The sequence below is a fragment of the Bison bison genome, unplaced genomic scaffold, assembly GCF_000754665.1.
Source record: "Bison bison bison isolate TAMUID 2011002044 unplaced genomic scaffold, Bison_UMD1.0 scf7180017864473, whole genome shotgun sequence".
NCBI classification, from domain to species: domain Eukaryota; kingdom Metazoa; phylum Chordata; class Mammalia; order Artiodactyla; family Bovidae; genus Bison; species Bison bison.
The window spans coordinates 9555300-9575571 of record NW_011495034.1 but is presented as its reverse complement, the minus strand read 5'-3'; the positions used below and the strand labels follow the sequence as shown (position 1 = coordinate 9575571).

At 40.3% G+C, this 20272-nt stretch overlaps 1 protein-coding gene across 2 annotated transcripts in view; it reads right to left on the bottom strand.

The window, feature by feature from the left end:
* Window positions 1-10898, bottom strand: part of TBC1D32 (TBC1 domain family, member 32) — a 206302-nt gene extending 195404 nt beyond the window's left edge. Inside the window, exons 1-3 of one of the 2 annotated variants that reach the window (XM_010861791.1) lie at window positions 10738-10898; window positions 10408-10565; window positions 80-241 (exon numbers count right to left, since the gene is read on the bottom strand). In XM_010861791.1, the coding sequence (XP_010860093.1) occupies window positions 80-241; window positions 10408-10562 (317 nt within the window). In that variant the 5' untranslated portion in view covers window positions 10563-10565; window positions 10738-10898. The remainder of the gene's footprint in view (window positions 1-79; window positions 242-10407; window positions 10566-10737) is intronic. The other variant, XM_010861790.1, reaches the window with a different exon arrangement.
* Window positions 10899-20272: the final 9374 nt, after the last annotated feature.

Here is a 20272-nt window from a genome sequence, read left to right as displayed (position 1 = left end):
GAGACATGGGTTAAGGGTGCTTTCAAGGAACCCTGTTGAAAGAAAAACTACTTTAAAATATTATTGGGGGCATACTCACTCTTTAGATTCCTGAGTTCTTTTGGTAACATGCTGTACAACTGTGTCATAGCCAAATTCCTCACCCTGATTCTGATCAGATGTCCATTTTTCCATTTCTTCTTCAATCATAGACCCCAAAGTGTTGCATATATACTGTCTAAGGTACTTCACAAATTCATAGCTGAAACAAATATTTGAAAAATGCAGTAAATATCATGAATTCATCTATCAACCGTACCCAAAAAAATGTTAGCACAAAAAAGACCTGTAACATAATTAGATTTCTTACCTTACTCTAGGATTAAATTAGTTATTCATCCCAAATCATTCAGCTAATCTAAAATTTTGTGGTTTGGTTGTTTGTTTTTTTTTCCTGAGAAAATTGGCAAAATTCACATTTAAAAATGACAATAGTGGATAGCAAACTTCGGGACCAACACAAACTAACGGGTTAGGACCTTTCTATACTTTGTTATGGTTTGCATGTGATGCTTAAGCATAGGGAAAGCAGTTGTTAAAGACTTTTATAATTGTTCAAGTTGATGAAGAAAACCACATTAGAATAACAGTAATTATAAAAGAATTAAATAGGAAAAGGTTAAGCTCCAATCATCAGAAGTTTTTTGTACATTTGGAAACTGTGTACATTTTGAACTGCCCTAAATTTCACTTAATCAGCTTTTGCCTGATTATGTTCACAAAAAGAAGTATCTCAGAAAATCCAACACATTGGACATTTTCCTTCATACTCTTAGGTTGATGCCAAAATTAAAATCCATTTGCTAACGCACAACAATATAGCAAACATGAGAGGGCAAGAGTTCCAAAAGTGGGTAATTCTTTATGAAACACATTTAGTAAAAGTAAAGAGCAATGGTTGTTAATTAATATTATGATTTTAAATGATTTAAAAAGTTTTTTTGGTCTCTTAAATGACAAAGATAATTTAGGACAGGTCATCTTTGTAAATGCCACTATGTTCAAGACTTATAGCTTGTACATATACCTGTACTAAAAGCCTTGCATATAATATGTAGCACAGAAGCTCAAGGAGAGCCTGAATAATTTTCTTCAACATAAGTCCATCATACTATCCAGCATACAGTCTTCAGTTTAATGTTTATAAAGGGATTGTATGTCCACTAAGGAACAGCCATCTTACCCAGGTAGCCAAGGGATCTCATTCTCAATTTTAACTGAGATTTCCTGCCCTGCCCATTTTTCCCTCAGCTCTGAACACACTACTGCTTCCTGGAATCTCCAAGTCTGCTTCAGAAATGTAAGTGGCAGCCCTGCCAGAGACAGTTCAGGCCCCAAAAGCCAAGTAGAGATATTTATTATGAAACATGTAGTATTACAGCAAAAGTACAAGCTCAGAGTCAAAACAGCCTGAATGCCAGCTCCAGCTGATAAACTCTAGCTGGAGTGGCCTGGAAGAAATCTGTTTTCTCATCTGAAATTTGGAAACAATGTCTACTTCATTCCTAGACAAGAAATAAAAAGGATATTCTTCACTCCCGTAGCTTCAATTTCAGATTCAACACAAACAAGTGATTTCTTAAGCTCTTCCTTCAGCCAAAATGTCTCCCCAGAATAAAGGCACACTTGTTACTATACAAGTACACCCCATTTTATTGCACCTTATTGCACCTCACAGATATTTGAGTTTTCAACAGACTGAAGTTCTGTGGCAACCCTGTGTCAGAGCAAGTCTATCAGCAGCAAGAGCATTTATTCACTTTGTGTGTCTGTCACATTTTGGTAACTCTCACAGTATTTCAAACTTTTTCATTATTATTATATTTGTTACGGCAATCTTTCAACAGTGACCTTTGATTTTACTACTACAACTTGCTAAAGGCTCAGATGACAGTACTTCTAGCAATAACATATTTTTAAATTAAAGTATGTATTTATATGCAGAGTACATCATGAGAAACGCTGGACTGGAAGAAACACAGCTGGAATCAAGATTGCAGGGAGAAATATCAATAACTTCAGATATGCAGATGACACCACCCTTATGACAGAAAGTGAAGAGGAACTAAAAAGCCTTTTGATGAAAGTGAAAGTGGAGAGTGAAAAAGTTGGCTTAAAGCTCAACATTCAGAAAACGAAAATCACGGCATCCGGTCCCATCACTTCATGGGAAATAGATGGGGTAACAGTGGAAACAGTGTCAGACTTTATTTTGGGGGGCTCCAAAATCACTGCAGATGGTGACTGCAGCCATGAAATTAAAAGACGCTTACTCCTTGGAAGGAAAGTTATGACCAACCTAGATAGCATATTCAAAAGCAGAGACATTACTTTGCCAACAAAGGTTCATCTAGTCAAGGCTATGGTTTTTCCTGTGGTCATGTATGGATATTAGAGTTGGACTGTGAAGAAAGCTGAGCGCCGAAGAATTGATGCTTTTGAACTGTGGTGTTGGAGAAGACTCTTGAGAGTCCCTTGGACTGCAAGGAGATCTAACCAGTCCATTCTGAAGGAGATCAGCCCTGGGATTTCTTTGGAAGGAATGATGCTAAAGCTGAAACTCCAGTACTTTGGCCACCTCATGCAAAGAGTTGACTCACTGGAAAAGACTCTGATGCTGGGAGGGATTGGGGGCAGGAGGAGAAGGGGACGACAGAGGATGAGACGGCTGGATGGCATCACTGACTGGATGGACGTGAGTCTGGGTGAACTCCGGGAGTTGGCGATGGACAGGAAGGTCTGGCGTGCTGTGATTCATGAGGTCGCAAAGAGTTGGACACAACTGATCGACTGATCTGATCTGATCTGATGTACTTTTTTTACACAACTTTACTGCACAGTTAATAGGCTACAGTGAGGTGTAAACATAACCTTTATGTGAAAAAAGGAAACACCCCAAAAAACCATATGACTCGCTTTACTATAATACTTGCTTCATTTCAGTGGTCTGGAACCAAACATAAAATATCTTTAAGGTAAACCAATATATTAACTGCCCATTGGACAAGGCTACTTTGTTTTATCACCATATGAATCAGCACTGCTGCTGCTGCTGCTGCTGCTAAGTTGCTTTAGTCATATCCAACTCCGTGCAACCCCATGGATGGCAGCCCACCAGGCTCCCCCGTCCCTGGGATTCTCCAGGCAATAACACTGGAATGGGTTGCCATTTCCTTCTCCAATGCATGAAAGTGAAAGTGAAAGTGAAGTCGCTCAGTCGTGTCGGACTCCTAGTGACTCCATGGACTGCAGCCCACCAGGCTCCTCCATCCATGGGATTTTCCAGGCAAGAGTACTGGAGTTGGGTGCCATTGCCTTGTCCATCAATCAGCACAACCTATACCAAATCTTTCATCCTATCCACCGACTGCAAGCCATGTTCTCCTCTGACATATCTTTGTTAATGGTACCATCCTTCAATCGGATACCTGTGTATAGCCTCAAACAATCTTCTCCATTACATCTCAGATCTAACTAGTTAGCAAATGCTATAATTATGTAAATTCTTCCTCTATAACTTTCCTTTCCCACTGCCACCAGATTAATGTGCATATTTTTGTAACTGTAGCTAAACAAATACCCTCTAGCAATGGCCCTCTAGTAAGTCATCCTATAAATCAGTGGTTCTTAAAGTATAACATGAATAAGAATCACCTGAAGGGCTTATTAAACTACAAATTGTTGGGCCCCATTCTCAGAGCCTCAATTCAGGTACACTGTGGGCACAGGAATTCACATTTCTAACGAGTTCCCAGGTGAGTCTGATGCAGATGCCAAAGCTGCTGGTCCTAGGACCGATATTTGAGAATCACTGATCTAGACAGATTCTGTGCTCAGGTGACTTTTAAACTAGCATAAATTTCTGGGAGCTTCGATCAGCAAATTCCTACAATGTTGTGTTGTTTCTGGTGTACCTGCTGCATGCTAAGTCGCTTAAATTGTGTCTGACTCTTTGTGACCCCAGGGACTGTAGCCTGCTAGGTTCCTCTGTCCATGGGATTCTCCAGGCAAGAATACAGGAGTGGGTTGCCATGCCCTTCTCCAGGGGATCTTCCCCACCCAGGGATCGAACCCATGTCTCTTGTTTCTTCTGCAATGGTAGGCGGGTTCTTTACCACTAGTGCCACCTGGGAACTCGCCCCTTTAGTACAGTGAAGTGAATTTCTGACATGTTCAAATTTCTATTTCAAAATATACACAATTGTATTACTATAAGGAAAAAAATACATAAAACATGTAGTACCAAGTTTGTTCCAGGAAATCATCCTCTTAGCTATTATAAACAAGAAATTTTTTGATCAGATTAGAAAAAGTATCAGTAATGATTTATTTTAAAAAGATAAGTTATGAATTATAATACTGATATGTGGAATTCTTAAAACAGGTTATATTCCAGAATTATAGGATTTATTATATGATAAACAACCTTACATATTAGTATATAAAAGATTATATGCTGAAAAAAAGAATGAATATTTTACACTACCTACAACCTTTTAGGCCAAAGAATAAGCCTCTGAATCATGATGTGAGTGCTCACTCAGTCGTGTCCAACTCTTTGCAACACCATGGACTGTAGCGCACCAGTCTCCTCTGTCAGTGGGATTTTTCAGGCAAGAATACTGGAGTGGGCTGCTATTTTCTCCTCCAGGGGATCTTCCCAACCCAGGCATCAAACTCCTGCATCTCCTTCATTAGCAAGCTGATTCTTTAACACTGGGCTACCTGGGCTTTGCCTGAATCATGATGAACGTTACTAAATGCATAATTAATTACTGAAGCCCACATATAATTCTTAGTGATTTCTCTATGCAGGGATAACACTCTACACAATGGATGTTTTCCTGAAGTAAGCACTTAAACACACTAGAGTTCACTAATTTAGAAAGTCATTGGTAGATTCTTCTGTAAAACCAAAAATAAAGTCAATTCAATAAATATTGTGTTCCTTCTCTATCACACTAAAAATATACCATATTAGAGGACCACAAAGATGAACACCTACATTAGAGACTGCTACAATCATTAGGGTTGCCAAGTATTTTATAGAGAGCTAACTAATGAGCAATTCTCACTGAAATCCAAGTAAGTAAGCTCTAACTCAGGCTTCCCAGGTGACACTAGGAGTAAATAATCCACTTGCCAATGCAGGAGACATAAGAGGTATGGGTTCGATCCCTGGGTTGGGAAGATCCTCTGGAGGAGGGCATGGAAACCCACTCAAGTATTCTTGCATGGAGAATCCCATGGACATTGGAGCCTGATGGGCTTATAGCCCAGAGGGTCACAAAGAGTTGGACACAGCTAAAGCAACTCAATATACATGCATGCTCTAACTCTGAGGTTCCCAACTCTGGCTGTATATTAGAATCACCTAGAGAGTTTTTAAAGAGATGGGAATACTAGGCCACATGACCTGCCTCCTGAGAAATCTGTATGCAGGTCAGGAAACAACAGTTAGAACTGGACATGGAACAACAGACTGGTTCCAAATCAGTAAAGAGTACGTCAAGGCTGTATATTATCACCCTGCTTATTTAACATATATGCAGAGTACATCATGATAAATGCTGGGTTTCATAAAGCACAAGCTGGAATCAAGACTGCTGGGAGAAATATCAATAACCTCAGATATGCAGATGACACCACCCTTATGGCAGAAGGTGAAGAAGAACTAAAGAACCTCTTGATGAAAGTGAAAGAGGAGAGTGAAAAAGTTGGCTTAAAGCTCAACATTCAGAAAACTAAGATCATGGCATCCGGTCCCATCACTTCATGGGAAACAGATGGGGAAACAGTGGAAACAGTGTCAGACTTTATTTTGGGGGGCTCCAAAATCACTGCAGATGGTGATTGCAGCCATGAAATTAAAAGCACGTACTCCTTGGAAGGAAAGTTATGACCAACCTATACAGCATATTCAGAGAAGGCAATGGCAACCCACTCCAGTATCCTTGCCTGGAGAATCCCAGAGATGGCAGAGCCTGGTGGGCTGCTGTCTATGGAGTCGCACAGAGTCGGACACGACTGAAGTGACTTAGCAGCAGCAGCAGACAGTATATTAAAAAGCAGAGACATCACTTTGCCAACAAAGGTCCGTCTAGTCAAGGCTATGGTTTTTCCAGTGGTCATGTATGGATGTGAGAAGGACTATAAAGAAAGCTGAGCACCAAAGAATTGATGCTTTTGTAACTGTGGTGTTGGAGAAGATTCTTGAGAGTCCCTTGGACAGCAAGGCGATCCAACCAGTCCATCCTAAAGGAGATCAGTCCTGGGTGTTCATTGGAGGGATTGATGTTGAAGCTGAAACTCCAATACTTTGGCCACCTGATGCAAAGAGCAGACTCATTTGAAAAGACCCTGATGCTGGGAAAGATTGAAGGCAGGAGGAGAAGGGGACGACAGAGGATGAGATGATTGGATGGCATCACCAACTCAGTGGACGTGGATCTGGGTGAACTCCGGGAGTTGGTGATGGACAGGGAGGCCTGGCGTGCTGCGGTTCATGGAGTTGCAAAGAGTCGGACACGACTAAGCGACTGAACTGAACTGAACTCATTTGAAAAGACCCTGATGCTGGGAAAGACTGAAGTGGGGAAGAGAAGGGGATGACAGAGGGTGAGATGGTTGGATGGCATCACCGACTCAATGGACATGAGTTTGAGTGAACTCTGGGAGTTGATGATGGATAGGGAGGCCTGGCATGCTGCAGTCCATGAGGTCACAAAGAGTCTGACATGACTGAGCAACTGAAATGAACTGAGAGAGCTTTTATCAAAAATACCTAGTCCAGGCCTCTGCCATTCCCCCTCTACCAAACTCCCCGGAAATTTTGATACATTTAAGGTTAAGGTTCATCATCAGTGCTTTTTTAAATGAACTCCAATCAATCCTACTATAGTCAAGACTGAAAACCAGGGAATTTTTTTTTTAATAAGAGGTCAATCTGAGTGTAAAAATTTATACAATACATACACGCATAATGAAAGCAATGCCTTCTTCCCTACCATTCTCCTCTCCTGCAAGGCTCAAATCCTAGCTGCCAGTTTCAAAGAAAAGAAAGAAAGCCTGGGTCTTTTAGAGGACATGTACAGTTTAGGGTAAAAGAAAAGTTTTTTAAAGGCTATGGAAAGCATAGACTAGGGCAGCTGCATGTGGAACAAATCCTCAGTAAGGCTGTTCTGCCTATACAATGACTTCTCAAATGACTGCATTTTCCCCTTGTCACTTTATTATACTACCTGAAATTCCATCATCCATGGACTCAATTCTCTGAACAATCATCATCTTACAAAAATGCCAATAGCCTAGAGATACTGCTTTTCCCTGTTAATCTATTTAATAAGATTATTTTTCTTGCTAATACATCAGGACAACATCAGGCAGATATAAGGAACTACTGTTCTGATAGTGGAGATGGGATGACATAATTCTGATATATAATATGAAACACTTTGGGTGGCAACATATACCTAAGTGACTCAAGGACATTTAAAGTTCGAGGAGAGTTTTTTAGTGAGTAGAAAGACAAATCAAGATATGAGTACCTGGACTGACAGGATCTCATCAAACTCTAAGATTGTAAGATGCTATGAAAACACCAAACACAAGCATCTCCTCTTTGCTTCTTCATAAGGACTTCCTTCCTCCTAAGACAAAGATCTTAGGCTAGTGCAGCTAACACATGAATTTTTTTATCTGTACTTTTAAGACTACAAATGACTCAAACAACTTTTAGAATTATAAATTGTACTTTTAAGACTACGAACTTATTATAATTTGATTGTGTCTGGGTTTTTCCAATCAAATAGTAAACGTTAATGATGCAAGTTCAGAGAAGGAAATGGCAACCCACTCCAGTGTTCTTGCCTGGAGAATCCCAGGGACAGGGGAGCCTGCCGTCTACGGGGTCACATAGAGTCAGACATGACTGAAGTGACTTAGCAGCAATGATGCAAGTTAATCAGCAGGCATTTAATCTATCTAATAAACTGCTGAAGATGATTTGACATTATTACAATAGTAACTGCACTGCTGACAAGAACCATAATGATTCAATTTTAACTTGAAAAGCATTTAAAAACTGACACAGCTAAAGCAATACTTACAGACAAATGTGTAGCCTTAAATACTTATATTAAAAAAAGAAGAAGAAGAAGAAAAGCTGCAAATAAAAGAGATAAATAAGCATTCATCACAAATTTTAAAGTTTCCCAGGAAGGGAAAAAAGAGCAGAAATTTTACGAACTATAAAATAAATACATAATAGAAAGGAAGATCAAAGCTAACAGCTAGTTCTTTGAAAAGACTGATAAAGTTGATAAACCTCTAGCAGAACAGATGAAGAACAAAGGAGGAAAGACACAAATTTTTAAAAAAAGAATAAAAAATGGGACAACTATGTTTCAAAAAAGTAATAGGATATTAAGGGCTTCCCTGGTGGCTCAATGGTAAAGAATTCACCTGCAATGCAGGAGACATGGGTTCCATCCCTGGTTGGGAAGATCCCCTGGAAAAGGAAATGGCAATCCACTCCAGTATTCTTGCCTAGGAAATTCCACAGACAAAGGAGTCTGGTGGGCTACAGTACATGGGGTCGCAGAAGAGTCAGACATGACTTAGCAACTAAACAACAAGATTAGAATAGTAACAAAAACTTTTATACAGATAAGTTTGAAAATATAGATTAAATAGACAAATTCCCAGAATATGATCCTAACAAAAACTCAATAATTTAAAAATATTTTAAAGAAGTATTTGCATGTGAACTAAAAAACAGAATTTAACCCCAAATTTAATGCTTGATGTGGCTCTGTTTCAGGCAAATTAGTATTACATGATTATAAAAGACATTAATGACGTAAAAGACATTTCTCAAATCTGAATTTGAAAAAGTTGAAATTTTCTTATATTTGTCTGTTTAAGTAATGAATCAATAGCTAACCAATAAAAGCTGGTCTCTGGTATCTCCCGGAGAGGGCAATAGCAACCCACTCGAGTACCCTTGCCTGGAAAATCCCAGGGATGGCGCAGCCTAGTGGGCTGCAGTCTATGGGGTCACACAGAGTTGGACATGACTGAAGCGACTTAGCAGCAGCAGTAGCTGGTATCTCCAAAATAAAGAATATTATCATGCAATATCAACTATCAGTAGTGGATTTAATGAAAAAATAAAAAATCAAGGAAATACAAAAGAAACCATATGTATAACCAGAAATACTAATTAAGAAAAAACTCCTCCCACACTTCTTAAAACTTCCCTGAGAATCGGGAGAAAACTGTAATGTTCTCCTCCAAAAAACTGCAAATAAACACAAACTTTTGCACAGAATATTAAAAGGGCTCAAGGATCCCCTGATGCCCACATAAAAGCAGGTAGGAATTCCAGATAAGAATTTCAGAGCACCCAAAAGTCAGTAAAGCTAACATAACAAGAAAAATGTTAAATGCCATCCTCTTGAGAGCAAATTGAATTAAAAATATCACTACTAATAATAAATTGAGGCACCTGGAGGTAAATTTTCATTGGAGAGGCTTAAATGATACATATGAATCAAATCAAAAGAAAAAATACTCATCTCTAAAGAAATACACCTGTCAAGATTTATCTCAAATGATCTCTCTCTCATTAAACTTCTTACCTACTGCTTCCAACCTAGAGCACGCTGTACCTTATCCAAATCCCGCACAGACTTCTGAGTAGGCGCCTTCTCCCTTGGTAGGCACTTTCGATATCCCATGAACTTCCCTGGTGGCCCAGTGGTAAGTAACCCGCCTGTCAAGCAGGAGACGCAGGTTCAGTCCCTGGGTTGGGAAGATCCCGTGGAGAAGGAAATGGCAACCAACTCCAGTAGTCTTGCCTGGGAAACCAGGGACAGGAGAGCCTTGTGGGCTACAGTGTATGGGGTCGCAAAGAGTAAACAAACAACAACAAAGCTATTCCACAAGAAATTAATCTCTCCTGTATTCCTGCAGTGCTCAGAAGTCAAAATTGGTGCAGCCACTGAAATATCAGATCAGCAATGAAACAAGGATCTTGTGAACTCAAAGCTTTAGAGGTATAGTGACAGAAATCACTTGTAATAGAACTATTCTTAAGCGAACAAGAATAATTTACAATAATTTACTATGTTGCCCAGGAGAAAAAAATATATAATTAGAATATGTCGGTCACGTCATTAAAAACACAGGGGAAGCAGAAAGTTTGTTAAATAAGAAATAAAAAATAAATTTGGTATCTAAATAAATAAAAGAAAACGTAAACCTCCAACTTGGATGCTGTTTTGACAACAATCATATAACCGTCTTTATCCAACTGCATTTTGGATCAGCTGATTTGTTTGCTTAAGACATCAAAAGGAATTTTACTTGTGAAAATTTTCATCCGTTTCCTCCAGATGTAAGAGGATCTCCTCGGCGCACTCCAGGGAGGGAGCACCCGTGATTTTCTCCTTCACGCTCTGGAACAACTGCCTCAACATCGCCTGCAGCATCGCTTCGTCCTCACCAGAGAAGTGAGCCATTCTCTGTCAAAATCAACGTCCACGCCCGTTACCGAGGGTCCCGGCGAACGCCGCGCCCCGCGCACGCGCGTTCCCACCCAGCAGCCGGCGTACAGCGCCGTTCCCCGGGAGACCGCGGCCGGCGCTCAGGGGCGGGCCCTCAGCTGCCGGAGCGTCGTTCAGGAAAGCAAATTACCTTGCGTTGGGGAAACAAGAATCCTTGACGTCCCACCTTTGGCACTCGTCGCTTTTTTTACCAACAGAATTCAAGCTGCCCCGATTAACGGCAAAAAAGAGATTCCAAAGTCTCTGCGGGTGGACCTGACGGCGGCACGTCAGCGCTACGCGTGACGTCATCGCGTTGCCGTGACGAATCCCTACGGGAGTGAGTGAGGCTTGACAACCTGCCCGGGCACCTACAGGAAGTTTTAGGTGCGCTCCTTGAAAAGATTGTAGGTGGACGGGAAAAGAGAGTGCGAAGAGAAAGGGGTCAATAAAAGAAAGTAATTGAAGTGAAACTGAAAGCAGCTTGAAAAGTTTTAATCGAGTGAATGGTATTGAAGTGTTGCAATGCTTTCTCCTTCAAACAGCTAATACCCGTTGACTCCTTACCAATCATCTTGCTAGGAACTATGGAGAAGAAGACACTTCACAGTCTTAACAGATAAGGAGTCAGCGACTGCAACACAGTGTAATTAAGTGTTACGCTAGAGAAATGCACCAGGTAGGTGCCGGAAAAAAAACCCAAATCACCTATTAACCCAAAGAAGAGTTAAGGAAAGAACTAAAGGGAACATAAACTGGACGTGCAGACGGTAGGGGCCTGAGGAAGTGTAGCCTATTCCAGTACTGGAATTTGTAGAATTAGAAAGAGGAGGTGAGAAGTCTATAGAAGTAAAAGGGCCATATAAGAAACGGTCATATTTGGCACATTCAAGGGATTGGAGATCCAACGAGTCCATCCTAAAGGAAATCAGTCCTGAATAGACAAAGGAAGGACTGATGCTGACGCTGAAGCTCCAATAGTTGGGCCACCTGATGAGAAGAACTGACTCATTGGGAACGAGCCTGATCCTTGGAAAGATTGAAGGCGGGAGGGGAAGAGGACAACAAATGATAAGATGGTTGGGTGGCATCACCAACTCGATTGACATGAGTTTGAGTAGGCTCCGGGAGTTGGTGATGGACAGGGAGGTCTGGCATACTGCAGTCCATGGGGTCGCAAAGAGTCAGACTCGACTGAGTGACTGAACTGAACTGAACTGAATTGATTTTCTTCTAAGAGTCCGACATGACCTATTGTATAGCATATGGCACTGTGCTCAGTGTTATGTGCCAACCTGGATGGGAGAGGGGATTGGTCTGGGGGGAATGGATACATGTATATGTATGGCTGAGTCCTACGCTGTTCACCTGAAACTACCACAATATTGTTAATTGGCTATATCTTAATACAAAATAAGAAGTTTGCAAAACAAGTTTTTAAAAAGCTAAAGCAAGGTAGCCATTTTAAATTTACAAAATTAGCAGTATTAGAGCATATATACATTTAGGGTTGAACAATATGAAGTGAAATAGTTACTCCTTTATTGTGTTATTACGAGTATACATAGGCGAAATCTTGGAAATGAAACTGGAAATGTATATTGAGAACTTTTGACTCAGTAATTTTATTTCTAAGAATCTACTCCAAGGATCAGAGATATAGTTTATTATGAGAATGTTTACTAATAGGTTATTTGTAACTTTAAAAAAAAACTGGAAAACCTCCTAAGTATTTCAGAATATGTTGAAGGTTAAATAAATTATGGCATAGGCATATGCTGTTAGTATCAGTCATTCTAAAAAAACGTTTCCTATGAATGTTTAATAAGAAGGAATTATTCACATTTTAAGTGGAAAAGTTTGAACCTAAAATTGTATGCATTCCTCTATTTACTGAGTGTCTGTAATGTGCAATGCATGATTATATACTAGGCAATACACATATCTTGGGCTTCCTGGTGGCTCAGTGGTAAAGAATCCTCCTGCCATTGCAAGAGACCGGAGACAGAGTTGCAATTCAACCCCTGCTTCAGGAAGATCCCCTGGAGGAGGAAATGGCAACCACTCCAGTATTCTGGCCTAGAAAATTCCATGGATAGAGGAGACTGGCAGGCTATAGTCCAAAGGGTCGCAAAGAGTCAGACTTGAACACACACACACACACACCTTACAATCTCGGATGAAAACATCTTTGCCATAATTGTGATATTAGTATATATAATGCTATGCCTAACAAATTCTTAGTCCAAGGATAGAATAAATGCACTAAATTCTCCTCCACTGTGGAAGAAAGTCAGTTCAGTTCAGTTCAGTTCAGTCAGTCGTGTATGACTCTGTGACCCCATGGACTACAGCATGCCAGACCTCCCTGTCCATCATCAACTCCCAGAGTTTACTCAAACTCATGTCCATTGAGTCGGTGATGCCATCCAGCCATCTCATTCTCTGTCATCCTCTTCTCCTCCCACCTTCAATCTTTCCCAGCATGAGGATCTTTTCAAATGAGTCAGCTCTTCACATCAGGTGGCCAAAGTACTGGAGTTTCAGTTTCAGCATCAGTCCTTCCAATGAACACTCAGGACTGATCTCCTTTAGGATGGATTGGTTGGATCTCCTTGCTGTCCAAGGGACTCTCAGGAATCTTCTCCAACAACACAGTTCAAAAGCATCAATTCTTTAGTGTTCAGCTTTCTTTATAGATTAAGTCTAAAGTCGGTAAATTGCTAAATAAAGGCATAGTTGAATTCTATTGAATTAATGAGAAAACTATCAAGACAAGTATTAATAAAAACAAACATTTGAGTATGGTTGCCTCTGAGAGGTTGGAACAGCAATGGAGTTGGGGCAGCAATGAGGCAGAGGCACTTGCTTTTTGTTATAAGTCCTGCTACACTGACTTTTATTAATGCATATTTTTACTTCCATTTTAAAAACAGAATGCCCTTTTAGAGTTGGTAGTACATGGAGATACGATAAATGGCACTCTTCTTTCCCAACCAAGGTGAGAACTGAGAGGCAAACATAGGACGCCAACAGCTGGAGATAAAATAAGATTACAAGTTTAATTCAAAAATGTGACTGATGTATGTGGCACAACAGGCTTGCTGATGTTTCACCACTAAATTAGCATTTACCCACCCAGCCACATGTATAACTATAAAATAATAGGCCACCCCTACTGAGGCAGATGGAAAGCAGAAAACACTGCCTGTAACCTGCACATCAGTTCAGTTCAGTCGCTCAGTCGTGTCCAACTCTTTGCGACCCTATAAATTGCAGCATGCCTGGCCTCCCTGTCCATCACCATCTCCTGGAGTTCACTCAAACTCATGTCCATCGAGTCGGTGATGCCATCCAGCCATCTCATCCTCTGTCGTCCCCTTCTCCTCCTGCCCCCAATCCCTCCCAGCATCAGAGTCTTTGCCAATGGGTCAACTCTTCGCATGAGGTGGCCAAAGTTTCAGCTTTAGCATCATTCTTTCCAAAGAACACTCAGGATTGATCTCCTTTAGAATGGACTGGTTGGATCTCCTTGCAGTCCAAGGGACTCTCAAGAGTCCTCTCCAACACCACAGTTCAAAAGCATCAATTCTTTGGCACTTAGCTGTCTTCACAACCCAACTCTCACATCCATACATGACCACTGGAAAAACCATAGCCTTGACTAGACGGACCTTTGTTGGCAAAGTAGTGTCTCTACTTTTCTTTGTGTGTGTGTGTGTGTCTCTGCTTTTGAATATGCTATCTAGGTTGGTCATAACTTTCCTTCCAAGGAGTAAGCGTCTTTTAATTTCATGGCTGCAGTCACCATCTGCAGTGAGTTTGGAGCCCAAAAAAATAAAGTCTGACACTGTTTCCACTGTTTCCCCATCTATTTCCCATGAAGTGATGGGACCAGATGCCATGATCTTCGTTTTCTGAATGTTCAGCTTTAAGCCAACTTTTTCACTCTCCTCTTTCATTTTCATCAAGAGGCTTTTTAGTTCCTCTTCACTTTCTGCCATGGTGTCGTCTGCATATCTGAGGTGATTGATATTTCTCCCGGCAATCTTGATTCCAGCTTGTGCTTCTTCCAGTCCAGCGTTTCTCATGATGTACTCTGCATATAAGTTAAATAGCGGGGTGACCATATACAGCCTTGACGTACTCCTTTTCCATTTGGAACCAGTCTGTTGTTCCATGTCCAGTTCTGTTGCTTCCTGACCTGCATATAGGTTTCTCAAGAGGCAGGTCATGTGGTCTGGTATTCCCATCTCTTTCAGAATTGTCCACAGTTTATTGTGATCCACACAGTCAAGGCTTTGGCATAGTCAGTAAAGCAGAAATAGATGTTTTTCTGGAACTCTCTTGCTTTTTCCATGATCCAGTAGATATTGGCAATTTGATCTCTGCACATAGGCTGAGACTAAGGAAAAAAAAAAAAGAATTCAGCAGACGTACTCTGTTTCTTTTCCCAGAGTCACTGATCATCTCTATAAAATTACTCACAGCCTATCTCTTACTCAAACACATTTATCTTCCATGTGCTAGGTACTTTGCTATATGCTATGCTTGCATCAGTGAATAAGATATGTAAGACAAGTCTGCTGTCCTCAGTAGCTCACAGTCTGATAGACATGTTACACGTAAGGGAGACTTATTTACAAATAATTAGACAAAATGCTGTGTATCATCTTGAATGATTCCCTCCAGTTCTAAGCATCTGTGTTTGGAGAGTCTGTTCAGTTTATCAATTAGTTGTCCATAGTAGTTTTATTGATTTTCCTTAACCTTGGCTTGCAATACTTGCATTATCTAAGTGAAGCTGTAATAGTTTAATTGAAAATCTTCAGTTGCCTGTGTTTATCCCCTTATTATTTTTGAAATTATTTTCTAGGCCAGTTTTCTTTCATATAGAAATTTAAAATAGCCTTTGTGTTCTATAGTAGTTAATATTTGTAGTTGCATATCCTTTCATTAGGATAATGCATTTTAAAGATAGGAAGGAACTAAAATAATATTGAATTGCAGTAAGTAATCAGTTTAATAGAATTTGGTAACTTGAGGTTTTCCATAAAATCTGAGTTATTGTTTTTCTATTAGGTTGGTGCAAAAGTAATTGCTCCAAATCATTCAAGCTAGGCTTCAGCATTCCATGTATCTCCAGATGTACAAGATAGATTTAGAAAAGGCACAGGAACCAGAGATCAAATTTCCAACATCTGTTAGATCATAGAGAAAGCAAGGGAATTCCAGAAAAACATCTGCTTCATTGTCTATGCTGAAGCCTTTGACTGTGTGGATCACAACAAACTGTGGAAAATTCTTCAAGACATGGGAACACCAGAATTCTTACCTGCCTCCTGAGAAACCTGTATACAGGTCAAGAAAGAACAGTTAGAACTGGATATGAAACAGTGGACTGGTTCAAAATTGGGAAAGGAGTACAACATAGCTCTATATTGTCACCCTCGTTATTTAACTTCTATACAAAGTACACCATGCGAAATGCAAGGCTGGATGAAGCACAAGCTGAAATTAAGATTGCCAGGAGAAATATCAACAACTTCAGATATGCAGATGATACCACTCTAATGCCAGAAAGCAAAGAGTAACCAAAGAGCCTCTTGATGAGGATGAAAGAGGAGAGTGAAAAAGCTGGCCTAAAGCTCAGTGTTCATAAAACTAAGATCATGGCATCTAGTCCCATCACTTCATGGCAAATAGAAGGGGAAAAAGTGGAAACAGTGGCAAATTTTATTTTCTTGGGCTCAAAAATCATTGTGGATGGTGACTGCAGTCATGAAATTAAAAGACACTTACTCCTTGGAAGAAAAGTTATGATCAACCTAGACAGCATATTAAAAAACAGAGACATCACTTTGCTGACAAAGATCCATCTAGTCAAAGCTAAGGTTTTTTTCAGTAGTCATGTAAAAATGTGAGAGTTGGACCATAAAGAAGGCTGAGTACCAAAGAATTTATGCTCTCAAACTGTGGTGCTGGAGAAGACTCTTGAGAATCCCTTGGACAGCAAGGAGATCAAACCAGTCAACCCAAAAGGAAATCAACCCTTCCAAATTTGGAAGGACTTATGCTGAAGCTGAAGCTCCAATATTTTGGCTCCCTGATGTGAAGAACTGACTCATTTGAAAAGACCCTGATGCTGGAAAAAACTGAGGGCAGGAGGAGAAGGGGGCAACAGAGGATGAGATGGTTGGATGGCATCACTGACTCAATGGACATGAGTTTGAGCAAACTCTGGGAGATAGTGAAGGACAGGGAAATTGGTCATGCTGCAGTCTTTGGGGTCACAAGAGTCAGACATGACTTAGCATCTGAACAACTCTAGTATCCATAATTCTGCCTGGTATATAGCTTTCTAGAGTATTTGTTGAATGGATGGATGAATAAATGAACATAGAAGAGAAGTCAGGAAATGATCTGGATGATGGCCAAGACACATGTCAGAATGGCAGACCTGATAGAGTGGAGTGAGACTCCAGCTATCCACACACAAAAAGAGCTCTGGAGTCCAACTTTAGCAACACAGTGAAACAAAGAAGAAAACCTGAGAACCACTGCACATCAAGAGAAGGAAGACAGCTTCATTTTGTCTGCATCATCCATTACTCAGCACCAAGAGGGAACTTCCCAGATAAGAAGAGTTCTTCTTACCAGGAAAGGAAAAGTAAGCTTCCCCAGCCTTTAGGGCACCACATGAAATTCCCTTTTTGATTTTACCCCACCTAGATTCAGCAAAGCTGAGACATATATAGAGACTACAGAGATGGCTAGGGACATGGAAGAAAACCACAGGTTACCAGTTGCAGTCATGCAGTGAGAGAGACTGTGGTGTATAGTGACCCATGTTGCAGACAAATGAAGATTTTACTACTTAAAAAATAAAACAACAACAACAAAAACAGCACAGCTGTGGCAAACCTCCCAGCAGTGATGCTCTACTCAGGATAACAGACTGGATCCCTGCAGCTGACTCCTACCACTATATGCACACCTGGGGTTACCTCCCCCAGCTGTGCACTTGCACACTGCCAACCTGATATTTATCATTAACATCCACTGCAGTGCACATATCTGCAGACATGGGACAGCATGCCAATAGCCAGGGCCCCACAGCTGCCTTGGGACCTGGATCAGGTTTTCTCTTCTGTCACTGGTCTGCAAAATTGTGCGCCAGGGCCTACTCTCACCACTACTATTCAACAAAGTACTGGAAATCCTAACCAGAGAAATCAGGCAAGAAAAAGAAATAAAAGGTGTCTTATTTGGAAATGAACAAAGTAAAATTGTCTTTGTTTGCAGGTAATATAATCTTAAATACAGAAAATCCTGAAGCCTCCACCAAAAGACTGTTGGAACTAATAAACAAATATTGTGAAGTTGTAGGATACAAAATCAACATATAGAAATTATAATAGTTGTTTTTCTATACTCTAACTGCAATATATCAAAAAAATAAATTTTTAAAAAAGTCTTATTCACAGTAGCATCAAAAAACAATAATATACTTAGGAATAAATTTAACCAAGGAAGTGAAAGATCTATACACTAAAACAATAAGACTTCAATGAAAGAAACTGAAAAACACAACCACATGGAGAGATATCCCATGGTTTATGCGTCAAGAATTAATATTGTTAAAATGTTTATACTCTCCAAAGTCATCTATAGATTCAATACAGTATCTATCAAAATTCTAATACATTTTCACAGAAATAGAAAAAGCAGTTCTAAAAATTATAAGGAACCATAAAAGACCCCAAATAGCCAAAGCAGTCCTGAGAAAGAGGAACAAAGCTGGAGGTATCAGACTCCTGATTTCAAAATCATACTATAAAACTATAGAAATCAAAACAATATGGTACTGACATAAAAATAAACAGTATAGACCAATGGAAGAGAATCTAGAGCCCAGAAATAAGTCCTCACAATACAGTCAACTAATATTTAATAAGAGAGCTCTTCAATAAATAGTGTTGGGAAATATATAAATACATGCAAAACAATAACACTGATGTCTATCTTACACCACTCACAAAAACTAACTGAAAAGTCCAGGACTTAAACATAAAAACTGAAACCATAAAACTCTTATAAAAAACATAGGTGAAAAGCTTCTTGACAAAACTGTGGCAAATTGTCTTTCTGTGTATGACACCAAAAGCAAAAATAAATAAGTAGGAGCAAATAAAACTAAAAAGCACAGAAAAAGAAACAAGAAAGTGAAAAGTTGGCCTACCAAATGGGAGTAAACATTTACAAATTATATCTGATAAAGGGCTAATATCCAAAATACATTAAAAAAATTCATACAACTCAAAAGCAAACCATCCAGTTAAAAACTGAGCAGAGGAACTAATTAGATATTTTTCCAAAGAAGACATACAAGTGGCCAATAGATACATGAAAAGTTGATCATCACTAGTCACTATGTCGGAGAAGGCAATGGCACCCCACTCCAGTACTCTTGCCTGGAAAATCCCATGGACGGAGGAGCCTGAAAGGCTGCAGTCCATGGGGTTGCTGAGGGTTGGACACGACTGAGCAACTTCACTTTCACTTTTCACTTTCATGCATTGGAGAAGGAATGGCAACACACTCCAGTGTTCTTGCCTGGAGAATCCCAGGGACGGGGGAGCCTGGTGGGCTGCCATCTGTGGGGTCGCACAGAGTCAGACAAGACTGAAGTGACTTAGTAGTAGTAGTAGTCACTATGTACATACAAGTCAGAACCACAGTGAGATATTATCTCACACCTCTTAAAATTGCAGTCATCAAAATGACAAGAGATAAAAAGCACTGGTAAATATGTGGAGAAAGGGAACCTTCGTGCACTGTTGATGGCAATGTATAAATTGGTTCACCCACTATAGAAAGCAGTATGGAAATTCCTCAAAAAATCAAAAATTGGACTTCCTTGGTAGTGCAGTGGATAAGAATCCATCTGACAATGCAGGGTACATGGATTCAATACCTTGTCCAGGAAGATTCCATGTACGAAAGAGCAACTGAGCCCATGTGTCACAACTACTCAACTTGCATTCTAGAACTGAACTGAACGGAACCGGAGCCTCAGCTACTTAGCCTGCATGCCACAACTACCCTGCCTAGAGCCTGCGTTTCACCAGAGAAGCCACCTCAATGAGAAGCTCACACACCACAATCAAGAGTAGCCCCCTACTTGCCACAGCTAGAGAAAGCTGGAGGCCTGAGCAAAGCAATGGAGACCCAGCATAGTCAAAAATAAATAAAAAAAAAAATTACCATTATGAAAGATCAACCTAACCCAGTCACCACATGTTAAAAATAAAGTCTCTTAAACAATGTAACCCATCAGTTCAGTTCAGTCGCTCAGTCGTGTCCAACTCTTTGCGACCCCATGAATCGCAGCACGCCAGCCCTCCCTGTCCATCACCAACTCCCGGAGTTCACTCAGACTCACATCCATCAAGTCAGTGATGCCATCCAGCCATCTCATCCTCTGTCGTCCCCTTCTCCTCCTGCCCCCAATCCCTCCCAGCATCAGAGTCTTTTCCAATGAATCAACTCTTCCCATGAGGTGGCCAAAGTACTGGAGTTTCAGCTTCAGCATCATTCTTTCCAAAGAAATCCCAGGGCTGATCTCCTTCAGAATGGACTGGTTGGATCTCCTTGCAGTCCAAGGGACTCTCAAGAGTCTTCTC